Source organism: Bactrocera latifrons, unplaced genomic scaffold (assembly GCF_001853355.1).
Source record: "Bactrocera latifrons isolate USDA-ARS-PBARC rearing strain unplaced genomic scaffold, ASM185335v1 scaffold_105, whole genome shotgun sequence".
In the NCBI taxonomy this organism is placed as follows: Eukaryota; Metazoa; Arthropoda; class Insecta; order Diptera; family Tephritidae; genus Bactrocera; species Bactrocera latifrons.
Genome location: NW_017534464.1, coordinates 907572 through 927389, shown reverse-complemented (window position 1 = coordinate 927389; position 19818 = coordinate 907572). Strand labels below are relative to the sequence as shown.

At 33.6% G+C, this 19818-nt stretch overlaps 1 protein-coding gene and 1 long non-coding RNA gene across 9 annotated transcripts in view; one reads left to right on the top strand and one right to left on the bottom strand.

The window, feature by feature from the left end:
- LOC108969498 (serine proteinase stubble) overlaps positions 1-15485 on the bottom strand; it is a 32573-nt gene extending 17088 nt beyond the window's left edge. For 2 of the 5 annotated variants that reach the window (XM_018934254.1, XM_018934270.1), the window contains exon 1: positions 3378-3644. In XM_018934254.1, coding sequence (XP_018789799.1) covers positions 3378-3609 — 232 coding nt within the window. In that variant the 5' untranslated portion in view covers positions 3610-3644. Of the gene's footprint in view, positions 1-3377; positions 3645-15145 lie in introns of those variants that run through there. The other 3 variants (XM_018934262.1, XM_018934278.1, XM_018934286.1) reach the window with 3 other exon arrangements.
- The window catches only part of LOC108969568, a 281944-nt gene that overhangs the window by 122953 nt on the left and 139173 nt on the right, over positions 1-19818 (top strand). The window lies entirely within an intron of this gene.

The following is a 19818-nucleotide window of genomic DNA, read 5'->3' as shown; positions in this document are numbered from 1 at the left end:
TAATTTTTTTTTTTATAAACCCATGCCTATGTAAATTTCTAAGGAATATATTACTAACAAATTTTTTCTGGACAAGCTTTCACCTACGAGTTTATATGAAAATAAACTATTTACTTGTTATACATTAGGTTTTTCTACCTTATATTCTTTATAGCCCTCAAATCGACTTTCTGGTCCGAATAAACTATATTTATTTAGTTTTTATGAAAACGCATTCTTTAATTAATAAATTTAGTAAAATATACATTGTCATGCCTTAATGTACATAAATAATCGGCATTTCATTTTGAAAAAAAAAAAAAAAATTAGCTTCCTTTGATCGCCCAGTAGCTTCATAGCCAATCTGAATCAGTACTTCGAAAAAAAGATTAAGAAGATTTTTCAGCTTTTTAAAGCTTTAACTTAAATCGTACATTCAAAAAAAAAAAAATTACAAATCATAACAGTTTTAAAAATCGAAGTTATTATGAAAAATCTTATTGTCTTAATTACCTGACGAATATAGTAACTAAGAAGATGAAGGTCATGTTAAAATAATAATAGTTATGAAAGGTCTAGCTGTTTGGGGAAGAATGCGAATTTTGAATATATTTAAAAGAAATCGTTTTATTTTTAATTTCCAACTGAATATTACCCATTAGGTCCAATTTAATATTTAATATTTGTTTGGATGCCTTTTTAAAGAGTCTTATCTCTTATAAACTATAGTGTAACATTTTTAAGTTAGGAATAAAGTAAGTTTCAATGAGTGTTCTACATTTCGAGATCAAAAAAATCGCTTTTTATTATTCTTGCATATTCGTATAGATACATATTTCACGATTATGCTTTAAAAATTTTGAATAGATATCTATTAAATTACGAAAACTAACGACCGTTTAGTTGACCGATGACAAGCGCGCTGGCCCGGCACGGTCTGGCGTCAACGCATCTTTCTCAAAATCACGTTTTTTGAGTTAGTGAAATTCTCACAAGGCTCAAAAATTGAGAATCGCGATGGAATTTTTTACACGTGTTCATCTTTTTTTGYATTATCATATTTCCATTTTACGATTCAATTTACGATTTCACGATTGCTGGAATATATGTATACAAATTAAAATATGTTTCGTATACGTTTCAGATTTTGTCTACGGGCGCTGCGACTTTCACTATGAGAACGAGTTCCTTCCTCTTTTTATTAATATCACTAAAAAAAATAATTGTCAGGCTTCAATAAACTGGCAACAACAACAATTTTCAAATAACTGTGCGTAAATTTTATTTTTCTACTTATTATACCTACCGAGAAAAATAAAAATTCAAAAAATCAGCTGTTTTCGGGTTAAAGTAGAAATCCCTTCAATTTATAATTAAAATATCTGTACTCTGCTGCTCCACTTTTTCGACATTAATTTCAATTATTAAACTGCAAAAATAATTTTTACTGAAAATTCTTGTGAACGCTTGCAATTTTTGTAAGAGAGAACTTTTGGCTACAAGAACTCCATCACGCGAATGGTTCAAAAAGTTGTTATTTTATCAGGAGCATCAATATATGGTCGGGAAGAATGCATAAATATTGTGTAAAAGTTATTAACATCACTGTAGATTTATTTTATGCATACAACTTTAACAAGTGGGCTGCCAGTGTATCGCCGTTAATCACGACAAAAACGTACTGCCAGGTGCATAGCAAGAAAATATGTGTTGCGCTTTGTCCTAGCCTGTAGCACCGGCTTGAACATGGGAGTAGTTTTCTTTCATCACTGGTGATACAATATTTCTAAGTCCAAAAAAATTTGGCTGTTCAAATCTACAACTTTTAGTTATAAATATACAGAGAACTAATTTGAGCTCTTCAGTACTTCAGTCTTACCGAAAACTATCTGAACCGTTAAGTTCCATAAAAACAAGCAAATCAGAATTAGTTTTTAGTTAGTTATTACTATTTTTTTAATTCGCTTTTATTAGCTTCACTTGTATGTATGTATGTATATATGTGTGTATGTATGTTTGTAACTTTTTTAATTAATATTCAGCACCCAGCACCCTATATAAAAAAGTTCATCGAAATGTGATAATACATATTATTAGTTAATAAATTGCGTGCTTGCCAGCAGTTTTCGACTTTTAGTGATGGTCAATAAATTTTTAATAGTTTTCTTTTGTAATATGTAAGTAATTAAACATTTTGTGGCTAATTATATCTTTTAATTTTTAATTTTCAATTTTTTTAAAACAAAATTTGAATGCTTAACTGTTAGCTTTTGTACATATTACTTAAAAATTTCTTTTTCTCTTTGATTCAGGCTATAATTGCGTAAGCGGTATCTACGCCAATATAGAAGATGGTTCAGGCATCTCTAAGGTTGCTATGAAAACTGAAAGAGTGCACATTCTTCGCACTGAACTTAACTTAGACGAACTTTGCTAGCTTGTGTATATATTTATCCTTTTTAAAGACAAAGTTTATAAAAAGTCGTTGTGCACTAACAGTCATTTACAACATCCGAAATTTATCTGTCGCGCAGCTAGTTGTGCCAAAGAAACAGACAGCTTTAAATTCGTAAAAAAAAACATTAAAATTCAAAATCCACAGATCGGCGCTTACAAAAGAAATTTAATCGGTCCAAACAACGAATTGTTGAGTATACTCTTGTACTGTTCAGTTTTTGTAATCGACGAATTAATTTTGAATTATACATATGTAGATAAAACTCTCAATGAACTTCTATCTCGGAATGAGATTTTAAGGGATTCCAACTACATGCTGCATATTCTTATTATATTGGAAACATCTTTTTCAAGCTCATTTAAAGAAATAAAAAAATGAGAATAAAATCTTCACCAAAGTCCGGACATTCTACGACAGTCGGATGAAATGGGTATTCGGAATGGACTTAAATTTATATTCACACAAGGCTGGCAGTGTTCAAAAACATTTTTGAAATCATTTTGGGAATGATTTTAGCTAATCTTCAATAATACAATTACTGCCGAATCAAGGATTTGGATATTATGGCTATAAGTGCTGAAGATTTTAAGTTTGTTTTTAATGAAAATTGGATATTTGTCTTAAATAAAACTTGCGCTTTCTCAGGGAGTTATCTTGCCAAGGCGGGCGCATCTCTTGTCTGAGGGGTCATCGCAAATAAGTCGGAACGGCCAAGTTTAGATGTTTTTTTTTTTTCAAAAATTTCAGATTATCTTTGTTAATAGTGCGTGTTTTTGAAATTTAAATAAAATACTTCATTTTTTTATGTGAGAAAAACTTTTGGAATAAGTATTTTTTACTTATTACTTTTTACCATCCTTAATACAGAAAATTTGATTAGAAAATTAAAAATATATTAAAATGAAAAAAAAAAAGTTTTAAACTCATTGCGTGTAACTACTTCTCGCCAGCATTTCCATGACAGAACCCTCGCTGTAGTAACCGCCACCGCCGCCGCCGCTGCTGCGCCTTGACAAGGCGTCTAGTATCAGCATATCGTGCTCCTGCGCAGTGCTGGGTTGCGCCAATGCATCACTGCCACGCATGTGTAAATTCAGAAAGAATAACAGTTCAAGCACTCGCAGCCAAGTATCCTTTTTGGCTGAGCGTTTTCGGCGCGCGAACTTTGACATTTTGCAAATTTGAAAATATTTGTTTGTATTTTATTTTTAACTTGTCTCAATTTTTAATTATTCAAACCAACACAAGCAGTATTATTTTTAAAATTTTTCTTCTTTTTTTTTAATTTTATTTTTTCTTAATTTTTTTTTTTGGTTTCTGATTTTTAAATCAAATTTATATGAACTCCTGCGCAGTGAGGACTTTCACTTTCTGTGCCGACACTTGAGCAGCAAAGCGAACTAAAACGTAATTTTATACACACCGCAGCAACAACAACGCGCACAACGAGAGCAAAAGTGGTGGCAATGACTACAAAAGCGGCAAGTGGCTATGTGGTGTGGCAACAACAACACTTGTATAATTACACTGAAACTTTCTTTTCACTATTTTTGGGAAATTTTTAATCTTCGGTTGAATTATTATTTTTTAATTTTTTTTTCGATTTTTGTTTTAAATATTTTTTCAGTGGTTTCAAAATTTTTGTGTATTTATTTAAACAACAAACTGTGAAAATTATCCTTTTTGCCTCACAAACACCTTTTTGTATATCTCATAATACACTAGGCTTTTATTAATTTTTTTTATGACAGTTTTTTGTATTCAAAATAATTAAAACAATTTTTATTTTCCATTTTCTTAATTTTTTATATCTATTTTTTTTTTTTAATAAATTTGATTTATTTTCCACTACAAAAATCAATAGTTGACCACACTTGCCACAAGCGCACTGCCGCACCAACCACAATAACCGTCCAGCGAAAAACTCAAGTCAAAACTAAAGCAACACATTCATCAGCGAAGCTCAGGAGGCAGCTAGCTTGTGACTTGCCACAAAGAAGATGCGGCATTTGCGCTGCCAGTAAGCCGCAAAGCCGTGAGTCAAAGCGCTTTTGTTAAAAAGCAGTGAAGAAAATAATTGAAAGGTTGAGTCAAAAGTCGCTTTATTATTTCTTCAATGAATTGCTTCCACACATTTTCCACTCAAGTGAAGCGCGTTTAACCGTATTTCACTCAAAAGCTTAAATTTTACACTCAAAACTTACACAGCCTTGTTAACTCATTCATTTTTGGCCAGATTTCTTGGAGTTGGGCACTCAAGTTTGTCTCTTAAGTCTTTTGTGCTTCTATCTGCTCGAAACAGCTGTTCATGGGAAAAAGCTGTCTCGCCGCAAAATTGACGTCTTACGCTGAGATAGTAACCTCGCACCTTTGCGGTTGAACTTGGTGAAGTTTATGTTCACCTACATACATACATACAAACATACATACATACATATATATATATACAAACATAAGTACTTATGAAGTAATTGAATTACACACGCAGTGTCAATATATTAAGACTCAAATTCGAGCGCTCAGTGCACACGCTTTTCGCCAAGCGTCGCAATCAACAAACTTTTTCGTGTCATTGTCTTCCTAAGACTCTTCATATCAGTTTCTTACATCTGTATATCTGCATATTTCGATTTCAATTAAGAAAAAATGTTAAATTGTTGCATTTTATTTCTGACATCAAAGTTTTTTCCGCTCTTAATTGCCTTACTTAAGCCATCTTCTCATTGGGTATAGTTTGTATTGCTTTTAACTAAATTAACATTCAGTACTTCACTGCCATTTTCGTCGGCAATTTGTCAATGGTGGTCTTTTTTCTTTTTCGCCAACAGCGAAATGGACTTAGGCGGACCTGCGGCGTCGATTAGCTTTCGGTTTTTGTGGTATTTATGTGTGGTATGTTGTGATCATTTGTCTAGTCTTTTTCTTTGATGTGCTTATCTATCTGCAGTTACATTGGAGAAAGGCATGGTCATTATGATAAAGTAATAAATATCTTTTTCTTCGGTAATTTCTATTTTTACTTTTCTTCGCCGTAACATAATTTTCTCCTGGAAAGAATTTATTTGAGCTTATGTTGCTCTCAAGTTATAGGCGTAGCTACTTGCAGCATATTACAGTTATTTTTGATTTATTACCAATTCAGAAGGAATTTTAATAAAAGAAGTTTAGTTTTGTTAGTAGTCCTCCAACCTAATAATTAACGCAGAACCTCACAAACATATTTCTAAACCGTAAAAACTATTCTTGCTGATTTAAAGTAATTTTAGAACAATTACAATAAGTATTCATATGTTTAGTAAATCACATTGATTGCATAACATGATTCTTCCATTGAAGAAAGTTGGCTCATATAATACACTTAATTTTTTCCTATTTTGTCAACGTATACCTAATCATGGATTAAGACATTTTTTCCATCACTTCCGTACTATATTCGGAAAATACTTTTTTTTGCTGCCTCCAACGGCAGGAGCCAGATGAACCTATCATATCATAATTATACTTATATATTATGCCCTTTTTTACATCGCTAACCTTGTTACTTGCTAACAGATGGTGCTGGTTTTAGATGTTTAGCAGATCTACGTTGAACAGAACGTTCTAACCATTATACGCTTTAGACTAGTCTAGAATAGTGAAAGTTTACCATGAAATTAGACTTTCAGGTTAATTGCCGCTTTGAATCACTTAATTTCTACGAGCATCCCAGTAGAATCTCAACACCTACTGGGATGCTCGCATCTAGTGTATACAATTTTCTATGTCATATACATAATCGCGGAAAGTTGCATCAAAAATTCTTTTTATTTTATTGGAGCTCTTTAAAGGAAAAAAATCGATTTTTATTTGAGTAACAAATTTGGTAAAACACCTCTGCGGTCTTTGTAAATTACATATATAATTAAACAGTGCACAACATTTTAAAAGAATCAATAAAGTAGTTTTTGTAGTTCTGAGGAGCATCGACTTTGAACAAAATGCCTTAAAGTTTAAAAATCCGATGTAAAGTGTTCGTAACTATGATTAATTTTGCTCCAATTGACACAATTAATGAAAGACAATTTAAATAAGAACCTAGCATATCGTTTCATCTTCAACAACAGAATTCAAAGTGAGGCTTGTTTGGTTATAGTTTGAGGACGAACATAAGTATCTCATGAACCAATTAGCCTCTAAGATCTCCGACTTAGACACTTAACTTACAAAAACAAAAAAATGGAGTTACGCTGATTTCATATCCGTCATTAGCTCTCTTTTGTTCTGCTACTAACTTATTTTGCAAAGTTTTTTTTTTTCAAAATTTCTTTTAGTTGAATGCCATACCTCCAAATCGTCTTTATGACCGCATTGTTTAAAAGCACTTTATTGTCTACGGTATTTTTGGAGTTTTTATTTAAAAGCCAATTTCAGTTTGTAGCTCTTGTATTCGTGCAATTTATTTTACTAGATATATGTTATCTAGACGAGGTACTTAGTTATTATTATCCGTAATTTTTCTGGCGGCACATTTTTTTCCATAACGAAAATGTAATATGCTTACACTTTCATTCATTCACATTTATACTCCACTTGGCTAGCTATTCATCGACAGAACTTGTGTGCTCCACTTATATTCTTGATGCTATAATAAGCATTTGTTATAGCTCACTCTGTCATGTGTAAAAGTACAAAAAAAAGTGTCAATACTTTATTAGCTCTTTGAAGAACTGCTGTATATTTGGTGTATAGAGTTGGACCTAAAATACTGTCCTGTGGTACACCAGACTTTATCTGTCGTTCATCAAATATACGTCTTCTATTTTAATCATAAATTGTCTATTTTTTAAATAAGTTTCCAATATTTTATACAAATCTAAATAAAGAATTTTTTTAATCCTATATAAAAGGGCTTCATGCCGTACCTTACTTAAACGCCAGAGCTACGACTCGAAATATAGCTGAACAGTAGAAACTCTTCTTTCTTATTTCGTTAGTAATTCTATTCTTCTATGTTTTGCACGATGCCCGACTTGACACACTGGTTTGGTTGGTCATTTTCGCTTCAAGAAGCTACTAATTTGTCGAAACTGCTGATATCGGACCACTATAACATATAGCTGCCATACAGACTGAACGATCGAAATTAAGTTCTTGTATGGAAAGCATTCACATTTGATAAGATATATATATATAATGCAAAAATTTAATMTTCGAAAAGTTGTTCAGATCGGATTACTATAGCATATAGCTTACATACAAACTGAATACAAAGTTAATAAAAGAAATGCACCTCTGAAGGGTGCAGCCAAAGTTAACGTTTTTTTTTCTTGTTTGGATTAAGTTCTTTTATGAATCTGTTAATTTCAGAAGATGAAGTCTTAAAAGACTCGAGAGACTCATTAGCTGTGTTGAGTAAGATTGACAGCTTAAAGTTGTTTTTTGGGCAATTAGGTTGAAATACCTTTTCTATGTGATTTGCAAAACAATTAGCGTACTCGTCGTCACTTCGATCGAAGATATAAATTTAAATTTAACACTGAAGAAGTGACGTTTACTCTAATATCGCGCAGCTGCTGTTGTCTTGTTTTCAATCGTCTCTCTTTTTACTCTTTTTACTCTTCTTTCTCTACATTTCTACATTTTTAGGGAACTTTCAGACAAGTTATGACTTTTTGGATTCTATCACGTGGAAAAGCATCTCATCTTCCATCCTAATCAACTAAAAAGTGAAATTGATTTTTTGACACCTAAGCCCCCTTTCCGTAGACCAGGTCACATATATGTACATTTCCTGTTCTATTTCTTTCTAAATATTTTGTTTTCGACTGACTTATCAAATTGCATTCGTACAATAGCATCGCTTGCCTACCAGTCTACGCAACAAACGGCTCAATAAACGACTAAACAAAAATTAGCAATAAAGATTTGTGACAAATATAAATGCCAACAACAACATGCTAATTTATTTCACTGAATCAGCTGAAACGGAAAATTAGAAGTGTCCAAATGCGGTTGACAACTGCAACGCCAAATGATTATTTGTTGCAATGAATAGCCTCCTTGTTGTTTTGTTGGGCATAGTAAGCGGTGAACACGATTTATTGCCGACATTCGCATTTACCAGTTGTCACAACTACCTTTTGTCAGCTTCAACCGCTGTTGGCGGGTTGTTGTTGCGATTTGCAGTTGGAAATGTTATGCGCAAGCAATAGTTGCTGCAATAATGTCGCTTATAACGCCGGTTTTCCTCGATAAACTCGCTGGCTCGTTTTGGTTTTATGTCTCTTGCCACCGTTGCATGGCATTGAACTTGCCAGATTTTTATTTTCTGCAATTTTTTTTTTCTAATTTCCTTCAACGCTGTTGCGTGTTGTGCTCATATTTGTTGTGTTGTGGTGTGGTGTTGAGTTTGCTTTTTTTTTTTTTTTGTTTGTTTTTTTTTTGTTTTTTTTGAAAAAATGCGCTGGCAACTAATATTTATAACCAGTTTAGTGTTGAGGCAAGCCGTTGCATTTTCTTTCGACTTATTTTGTTTGGGTTTTTGTCAAATTTATGATTTTATGACATGCGTTGGCGCAATGAAATAAGAGTCATAAAGTTTGATAAGTGAAAAAAATCACGAAAAACGTAAATATTAGTTGCTTTAATCGAATAATAGGCGAATTAATGGATCCACAGTCAAAAAGTGAGTTTAAAAATAATCGGAAATATGTGGATTTTCTGCTTGTGCAACTTGTTTGCAATTTCTCCCGAATACGGGTATTTGTCATGTGACGTTGTTTGGGTGCGAAAACAGTTATTACAGCGTGTTTCCGGCATTCGCTTGTGGTTGTTCATATGTATGGGAAGGCTTATATTTTATGTTCAGAGGACTAAGTTAATTGAAATGATGTTGAAAATTGAAATTCGTTAAAAATAAAAGGATACGAAGAGCTTGAGGTTTGTTTGAAATGCTTATTATTACCTTGAGATGACTACTTATTGTTTACTGTTTAATATAAGTTGAAATATTATATTAATAATAAATTTGCATTTAAATATGATAATAGACATATTATGCGTCCAACTTTCGGAGAGAAAGGAGTATTTAGAACATAAAAATCAATTACAGACATTGCTCTAGTAATAACCTGTTTAGAAATCCAATATGTACGATTGAAAAAAATTCTATGAGTTTCAAAGTTTTCTGAAATGTCTTATATATTTATCATTTACTTCGAATAATATTTTCCAAACATTTAAAAGAGATGACAGATCTTCTCATTTGTTTTACCAAAAAATTAAGAACGTTAACTTTGGCTATGCCGAAGATGTAATACCTTTCACAAGAGAATTTTAAAAAAGGTTAATAAAATATCTGTTTCTTGATTTTAATCCATCAATTTGTATGGTAGTTCAGTCATACGATCCGAAAAATTGCCAATTTTAGCACGCCGAGTTACCGACTGACTGTCCGTGCATGCTGTAAGTTGAGTAAAAATTGAGATAACTTGTTAAACCTTCTTCGTATTCGCGTTCCACAGTAAAAAAAAATACAAGTTTGTAAATGGATGTAATCGGACCACTACCACGAACATAAAATGCGATTAACCGAAAGTTTATAAAATGTCATAACTGAGCACAAAAAAAGATACAAAACTGTAATTTGGTACAGGGGCATCGGTGGCCCCACCCTCTAATAAGTTAAAGCGCATATCTCCTAAACCAAAGAAGCTCCAACAACCAAATTCGCCGAGAACAAATACTGAAAGAACTGTTACCGATAGTATGCAAATATTATGAAATTGTAAGATAAGCTCGCTAACTTCCCATGTCTGTTGCTGTAAAAACTAGACAACAAATTTTACTTCCAAGAAGGTGTAAAAGGCCTTAGTATGAGTCCGGGTAAAGATTTAAAGATGGGTGTGGCAACGCCCTTTTTTGGTCAAATAATATATTTCGGGAGCCGTTACATTCTTTACATAATCCCATGTCTTTGTGAGAAAATGGGCGAAGTTGGACTACAAACACGCCTACTTCTCATATAAGACGATTTCAAATTCCATTTGATTCCTTCTCTTGCCAGTGTTCAAATCAAGAAGTAATTAATATAACGGGATACAATTTTGTTGTCATAATTCCTTTAAAGCCGTGAGGTGGTATACTTCCGACCAAAAAAAGTCTAACGAAAACTGTTCAAGTCTGCAAATACCGGAAATGTGGACCCTAATATCTATAGTAGACTTTTAACCGAACACTTATGTATGTGCGTGCAAAAGTAAAAAGGACTTAAGCAAAAAAAAAAAAATTAAACAAATGGTTTTTTCGGCAAAATCAATTTATTTTATTCAAAATAGCCTCATTCTGCTTCAATACAAATTTTTGCACGGTCCAAAAGCATGTCGAATGAGTGTTTTAGCTCGATGACCGGTATGGCCGCCAGTATGCCGGTACAAGCCTTTTGAATGGCCTCTACGTTTGCATAACGCTTTCTTTTCATGGGCAAATAAATTTTTCCGAAAAGGAAGAAGTCGCACGGTGCCATAACAGGTGAATACGAGGAGTGTTTAATGGTTAAAATGTGATTTTTGGTGAAATAATCGTCCTTCGAATGTTGTATTCTGAGCAATTTTTGATCGGCAGTCAATTTGTGCGGAACAAACCGTGCACACATCTTTCGTACGCCCAAATCTTCGGTCAGAATGCGACAAATCGATGTTTTGGAGACTTCTAATTCCATTTCCATGAATTTCAACGATGATTTCGGATCACGGATTTTTATTGGCCCACTTGTGGAACGCCCTCTACCACTTTGAAAACGTTGAAACCACTCGTGCACTCTGCTATGGGATAGGCAATCATTATCGCCATAAACTTGTTTCATCAATTGAAACGTTTCGGTAAAAGTTTTAATAATTTTAAAACAAAATTTAATGTTGGCTCTTTGCTCGATGATTTTGACACTTAAAACGCAATAACTGCACTTCCAATCTATGACATGTCATAAAATTCTCACTGGGCAATCTATAAAGCAAGCAGATTCTAACGCATATATTGATGGTGCCATCAGGGGGCACTAGTTTCAAAAAGTCCTGTTTACTTTAGAATGCTCCTTGTATTATTGAAATTCGGAATAATACTTGGTGTAGCGGTGTGTCTTCTTCTTTTCATTTATTGGCATAGACACAGCTTAGGCGGTTATAGTCGAGTTTATAGCAGCGGGCCAGTCGTTTTTCCCTTTTGCTAGGTCCTTACAGCAGAGTGTGGGTCTTCTTCTTCCGCTGCTTCCCCCGGCAGGTACCTCGGCGAATACTCTCAGAACATCCATACAGACAACATGACCTAGCCTACGTAGCTATATCTACGATTGCGAAGTTGCGACAATCAACAGTGACGTGGAGAAGGTCATGCATGCCCCTTATCAGTTCTTCCATCCATCGGCTCCCGCTACTTAGTTGTTCTTCAGACGCGTAATTGCTATTCGAACTTCTGCATGGTCGGGCAATGGAACGTCTCCTCCATCATCATCGATTTGGAAATCGGGTTTACCATCTTTTGTTCTTAAGCCTTCACTACCATTCAGCAGGGTAGAGAAGTGTTCCTMATTATATATAAGTTCTTGCCACAGATGAAGGTATATCTTCTGCTTTGATTCCTGCGAGTTACAAGAGTGCAAAATGTTCGGTTATGCAAGATTTTCACAATTCACGTTTTTGATCAACCTGTACGAACTGTAAAATGCTTATAATTATATTTGAAACTGAAAACAAAAAAAAAAAAAAAAAAAAAAAAAAAAAAAAAAAAAAAAAAAAAAAAAAAAAAAAAAAAAACTTTCGAATTTTATTTTCTTAAATATTGGAGAAAAAATATGTTTTTAATTTTTTCTTAAAATTATTAAAATTTTAAAATATTTTTTAGATAAAGTTTTTTTTACTTTCCGCTTTTGCAAAGCGTCTTCATTCAGGCAAAACTAATTGATCAATTGGACACAGATTGGAGGTAGCACTTTAATTAGATATTGACCTAATAGAATTGATTAAGCTTCGCTCTTATATCTTTAAATGCTTTCTAATTTTTAAGCAAAAAATAGATTAAGAAATATAAACAACTATGTAAATTAATCATGGAAAAATAAATAAAAAAATTGTATTCAAATAATATAGCAAAATAATTAACTTCGGTAGAAATAGGTCACTAAAGACGGAATTTTTGTTTTCTGTAGGTAAGTAATATATGTTAAAATGAAAACTATTTTGCTTTATGTTTAAAGAAATTTCCGCTTATAATATTAATATCAAAACATTCGCTGGCCTTGAAGGAAAAACAAAAACCAACAATTGATTATAATTTCCCAATACTCACAGATGCATATAGGAAACTTCGCTGCCTATGACAATAACTTAGGTAATGAATTTTACCGTATATGTACATAGTAATACTCGCGTTTATGCATGTATAAGCACACAACACAACCAGCTACCAATCGAAGCCCAACACAACCAAAAGTCATATAAGGCTTAGCTGATTATACAATTGTAAAAAAGCAAGCGAATAAGTTTCATTTTTATTGAAGATCAAGGTCACACATGAACCATAGTAATTACTGTTATTTTTTATTGTTAAGTACCATTTGATTGTCTTATTATTGAAATGCCATTATAATTATCTGCAAGCTTATTTTGAATAAAGTTTCTCTCTCATTAATCTGCTTACCAAATTTGTTGCTTTCGTCTGCACGTACTCACATGCGTATATATGATTTAATTATGTATGTATGTCAGCCAATTTTTGCAAAATGTATGCTGCATTAACCTTTATCGCGCTTTGACATTGGATTTAAGTTTTTGAATTTTTTTTGAAGACCGTGTTGACTCATTGGAATAATTTTTGAATCATGAATTTTAGTATAGAAAAAATTATAAGAAACGTTAGAGTCAGGTGTGAACAAAAATTTTATAATCCAAGGTCGTGAAATTTTGTTAGAAAACATGAACACGAATTAATTTCTTAATATTTACCACTTATTGTTATGACTAAATTTTGGGGTTTTTTCAAGCATGTAGTATAGATTTAAACATAAGTTGCTAAGTCTTCCAAAATGCTTATTCCTAAACGAATATTTATCATTCAATACAAATTGAGTAGACAAATCAGGTAAATAGACGTTGAAACATATTTTTTATAGAAACGTTTAGGCAGTCGATAGCGTGGATATCTGACGAGGCACCTAGATCTTTAAGAGGTGCATTCCAGTGCATGAAACCAGTGGGACTAAAACATCTTCACTTTGTAAGTCTATTTTCAACCACCCTGTGCCTCTGGTGAAGCTCATCAATATCTTCCAAGAAACCCTCCACCTACAGTTGTGATTTCGTATACACATCTTTGCATTCGACAAAACAATCTTTTATATTGTTTTTTTCTTCTACCTCATGACAGTTTCTATAATAGTAATATAGTATATATAGAAGTGCTCTGTTAGCACTCCTCCTAGAATTGTTATGTCATTATTTTTTTAATTTGAATTGTCGGCATGTCCGGATTCGTTCATGCCACTTGTTGAACAACTCAGGGATTGCTTCCACCGAGATTCAGCAATATCTTTAAAATTTTTATCGTTTAGATATCAACAAATAGCTAGGGGCATACATCTTTTCCGGAATCTAATTGTGGGGTGATGTCCGCTCTGGCTAGTTCACTCCATACTTCGCGATAAAAATCATAGGCTCGAAACCAGTTTTAGAACCATAGCGTCTTACGCCATTTTTACGTTTTTTTTTTTTGGCTCCCTCTAAATCAATCCACCCTAATGTATATATAGTATGGTATATATCCAATTCCTTGTAGGAAACACATATATCCCTTTTGCAGAACAAGATGGCTTTATTAAATTGTTGTTATCACGGAGATTAGACACTGCAGGAGTACGAAAGGTGATTCTGGTGTCTAATTTTGCACCACCTTCCGTCCCTACCTGCCCCATTCTCCCCGTTTTCACTCTTCCCTGGAAGAGAGACAATATTGGCACAGACGCGGTTAAATTGGTTCTATTTCGATCGATTAGTTTTGGTGGATATTTTGATTATGAACCGCACCCCTGCTCGATTCGTCCCTATAAAGCTGTTTTTTTTTCAAAAAGAGTACCGTAAATAGGTCTCTCTGGACATGCTTGATCTTGCGAATTCCGATTACACATTCATGGAGAGCATTATAACTGCCAACGAGACATTGGTTTATGAGTTTGACATGCAAGCAAAACAACAATCATCGCCAAACCCACTCAAAAATCAACGTGATGCTCTTTTTTTTCGTTTTTCGTGGTTTGATGCGTCATGAATTTATTCCGGAGGGACAGATCAGTCAGTCAATAAGAAGTTCTATTTGGGCCTATTGAAGCGTTTACGTGAGAAAATTCATCGAAAGCGACCGGAATGGTGGAAGAACAATTCACGGATTTTACACAATGCAAATACACCATTGCATCGAGACACAATTGCGACCAAATTTTAAGCCCAAAACGCCATGAATACCATCGATGAACGACCATATTCACCAGATTTGGCTCCATGTGATTTCTTTCTCCTTTGTAGTTGTTTATATCGCTGGCTTGAGCAGTTATCTAAACCACCTACTGAGTTAGAAAACCAACTTATTGAACCTGATTAAAACCATAATAATTTAAGCTATTACACTTCGGTTATTTATATAAGACATTTTTAATAAATAACTAAATATTTTCTTAAAACTTACGATCGAGCTCATCGAAGAATTTCGCCTCCTTCGGCAGCTCCTTTGTAATAGCGTCTTTTAAATCAGGCGTGATAACTTCATTATAAACAGTGTTGTAATTTTTTTCTGCGCTAGACACGTGACATACAATATTGAAAAGCAGCGCGATTGTAACGGCATTCAAAAGTGTAAATTTTTTCCTAGCGGCAATGCTGCCTATAAAAGCGCGCAACATGTTGCAAGTAGCAATTGAATATTTTTTTATATTTGAAAGCACCACTAAAGGGTTTGAACAGACACAAAAACTTTTTAAAATGGAAATTTAAGAAAATTTAATTAACTACGAATTTTTAAAATCCTTAGCATTTTCTATCACTTTAAGAAACGCAAATAAATTTTAGATGAATTATTTATGAATTTTAGATGAATTTTTTATTAAAGCGAATATATATTTTAGCGGCTTGTTTCGGCTTACTTTTGAGTTTTACGTTGCTTATGTCTTTMTTTTATTTTATTTTCGTAACAGTTTTTGATTTTTATTTTTTGTTTTTCATTTTCTGTTTTGCTTTTCGCTGTTCGTACTTGGTTTTTACTATTTCAGCCCACTCTTCACTGAGCTATTGTTACTTAATTTACTTGCACCACTTGCATTTGTAATGGAATTTCACGTGAAGTTCAGCGTAAATGAGCGCACGAAGTTTTAATGGTAAGAAAATTAGCTTGAGGGTAAAAACTGAAAATTTTTTTAAGTGCACATATTTTTTTTACATTTAATAATACTCAAGTTCACTATACTGGCTATATTTCGCTTAAATTTTCACCAACAAATCTTGTTGAAACACTTTTCTGACTATTTTCACACAATCACCGCTACGCATGCGCGTTACACTCGTATGTTTTATTTAATTTGATATAATTTTTGGCATGCGTATGCATTGCGCGAATATTGTCCCTACACGAGCCGCGCGCGTCGAAGACAAAACGGTTAATAACAGTGTCGCGCAAAGTTTCTAAATCCAAATACCACAGCGAATCACATATGACGCTGTCAGCCGCACACTTACGCACGCGTATGCAGCTGATGAGCATGTGTGGAGTTTGCACATTTGTTGCTGTTTGTGTTTGGCGCCGAGCTATAAGACGAATCGATGGCTCAGGCAGCAACTCGAAAATCATAAAAAAACAAAAAATAAAAATAAAAAAACACAAAATATTTATACATACATGTACATATATATAAAAAAAAAGAGTGAAATGCTAACAACAATTTTGAAATAATAAAATATCTCAACCGAAATGGGAAATTGTGAGACGCCGAGACACTGAATATTTCCACAAAATATGCCAGTGTGAAATAAATATCTCAATGCACATGCTTACACCCACACACACACACACACATACTTATTGTTACAACAACAACAAGGCTGTGCATTGTAAATGCATTGGTACATATCAATTTTACTTTTATCCATCACACCACAGCGCGGCACTGCGCACTCACGCTCCACTGCCTACCTCCAGTTCGCTCCTCTGCGCCGGCGCAGTGCGGCACAGTCACGCAACCGCCAACGAAATCGAAAGTGAAATGTAAACTTTGCGATTGCGATACCGTATTTTTTTTCTTGTTTTTAATTTCATTTTATTTGCTTTTTTTTTTTAATGAGAAACATAAAGTGAGCGCCAACAACGGAAACTCATCGATTTTAATGTGGTAAAAATCAGTGTGTGTGTGTGTGTGTTGTGAAGCTCATTTCAGCGGTCGAGAGTGTACGAATTTCGACAACTCACACATGCACAGACACATGTAGACGTGTGTTACAAGGAAGTAAAACAAATCGGCGCAAATATGCGAAAGAGCAACGCAGCAAGCAGGCAAGTGTGAAGAGCTAATTGGTGAGGCCCACTGTTGACAGACTGCGAGTTTGCTGGCGAACAAGTGTCTCGGAGACGCAGAGCGTGAGTAGACTAGCATGTCTGTTAGGCTTTTCGAAAAATAAAAATGAAAAAAGTAAAAAAAAATAAAATGTTTACTAGCCATGAGCATACTAACAGCTGAGCTTCAAATTGTCGCTGAAATATTTTTTGTTTGTTGTGCTCTCTTTTTATTTATTTATTTATTTTTTTATATTTTTTTTTTTTAATATTTTCAATTAAAAATTTCCTTCCTTAAAAATGTCATATTTACACCTGCTTATGCATGCCTGGAAAAGCCGTAATTATTGCGTTTGCTCAAGCATATGCCCGCTTTTCATTTCCCATATTTTTGTGTTTATATGGGGTTTCCAAATGAATAAATATAAAGCGTCTGCTTAGAAAATTGATGTTCTACATTTAATCATGGAAAACTAGTAGGATTATGTTGTGCTGCGGTTATTAAAAATTCCCTTTTTTTGATAGAAGTTAACTGTTTAAATTCCATTAGCATTATTGTATTGAATAAAAATGCTTAATCGAATGGGGTTTGAAAGAAAATTGTCTGACAAAAATGTTTCATTACTTCAACTTTTGGCTCTGAGTTCCCCGAGCAGCGGTAGTAACGGAACTAGATTCATTTTTACCAACGGAAATAAAGAATATGTTATTAATAAATTCATCTCAGTATTGCAAGTATAATTGATTTTCCAACACCCAACGTGTCCCTTGATAAACTTATGTATATTAGGGTGTTAATTTTTTTGTTTTTTTGAACCATTCATTGTTTTCAATCCCATTAGTGTTTCGAGGACTGGAAAAATCGTTTGTTAAATTGTATTACATTTGTTATAGTTTACTTTGAAGGCAACAAAAAAAATTTGATGAATTATTAAGTGTACCGTTTTTTTTAAATAAACGCATTTTGAGGAATAATAGCACAAATAGCGATTAGACACAATATTTGACAAATTCCGTGAAGATACCCTAAAAAAAAATTCCCTGAAAATTTGAGCCCTCAATATTAACAATAAGGACTGGACCAAGGTATGTAAAAATTTTCCATAGAAAATACAGGACAATCGTGATTTTTATATATTTAAATTTCTATAGCTCAGACACACTTTATGGCTTCGCTTTGACTTTAGAGGCATATTTTTCAGAACTTTTCACTCTACAAAACAAAAACAACAAAGTCGTAACTCACACCGGCGAGGTGGCATAGGGCTCTAAATGTCCCTTTTCATGAAATTCGCATTTTTTTTTACAAATATCTCGTAAATGACAAGAGCTATAGAAAAAATATACATGACAAGGTTGTAGGAAATTTAACTTTATCTAAGTTCAAAATCACTGTCATTAATGCTTCTCCAGATATTCGGCTTTTTACGTAAGGCTGTATGGAATTTTCATAGATTTTTTATTACATACCATCTATGAAAACTCTTAAGGGCTCAAATTCTTAGGGAATTTTTTTACGGTATTTTTACGGAATTTCATAATTTTCAAAAAAAAAAAACCACTAATGTATATATTTGTATTTCTATTCAAATATTGTGTCTAATCGCTATTTGTGCTATTAGTCCTCAAAATTGGAACGTGTGTTAAAAAGAAAAAAACAAGAAAACCGATATACATAATAATTCATCAATATTTTTTTGTTGCCTTCAAAGTAAACTATACCGAACGTAATGCAATTTAACAAACGATTTTTCCCGTCCTCGAAACACTAAGTCTTCAATCGACGATAAATGAGTTCCATTACGCTGATTGTTAACTTGTTTGCATGTCAAACTCATAAACCCATGTCTCAGCGGCAATTATAATGCCCTCCATGAATGTGGGATCGAAATTCGCACGATCATGCATGTTCAAAGAGACATGTTTATGGTATTTTTTTTGAAAAAAAATCAGCTTTAAAGGGACGAATCGAGCAAGAACGCGTTTCATACTCCGAATATCTACTAAAATCATTCGAACGGACTCACTAACACTCTATAACACATTCAAAGCACATATTCTCCATTTTTTAAATACATTTTTATGAAATATCATATGCCCAGAGAATTTAATTACAATTTCCTTGAGCTTTTTTGTCAAAATGTAAAAGGCAAGCTACATATGTAGCGTCTTCGCTCTCAAAATAAAAATATTAGACTGACTCTATATTTCTAAAATGGTTTTTATGTAGGCGAACTAGTTTCTCAGTTTTTAAGATATCGATCTGAAATTTTACAGGACCACTATTGCATATAGCTGGTATTTTGTTTCATAGCAGGAGGAAGCATCGAAAGCTGGAGTGCGTGACTTTAATCCACTAAACCTAACTTGCTCCCATCTTATGTCTCTCCCACGAGATCACTGGACAAAGTATTACTTCATGGGAGGGAAGAAGACCTTTAATCTTCTCTATTGTACGGACTAAATGACGCCTAATCTGTCGTAAATGTCTCAATCTTATCATAATTAGAGCTGCCGATTCGCTGACAGCTCGCACATAAGTGCAGTCAAATTTTCAACCCTGAGACTATCTCCAAGTGTGGATTTCAGCTTTTCTCTTTTACTTCAAAACCGAGGGCAATGATTGAGTACGCGTTCAGAATCTTCTATACATTCTGTTCTGTTATGTCCAGCGTCTGTATCAATATTGGAGCCGCATACAATATAACTGAGCTCATTCTTCTTCTTCTTCTTGATTGGCGTAGTCACCGCTTACGCGATTATAGCCGAGTTAACAACAGCGCGCCAGTCGTTTCTTCTTTTCGCTACGTGGCGCCAAT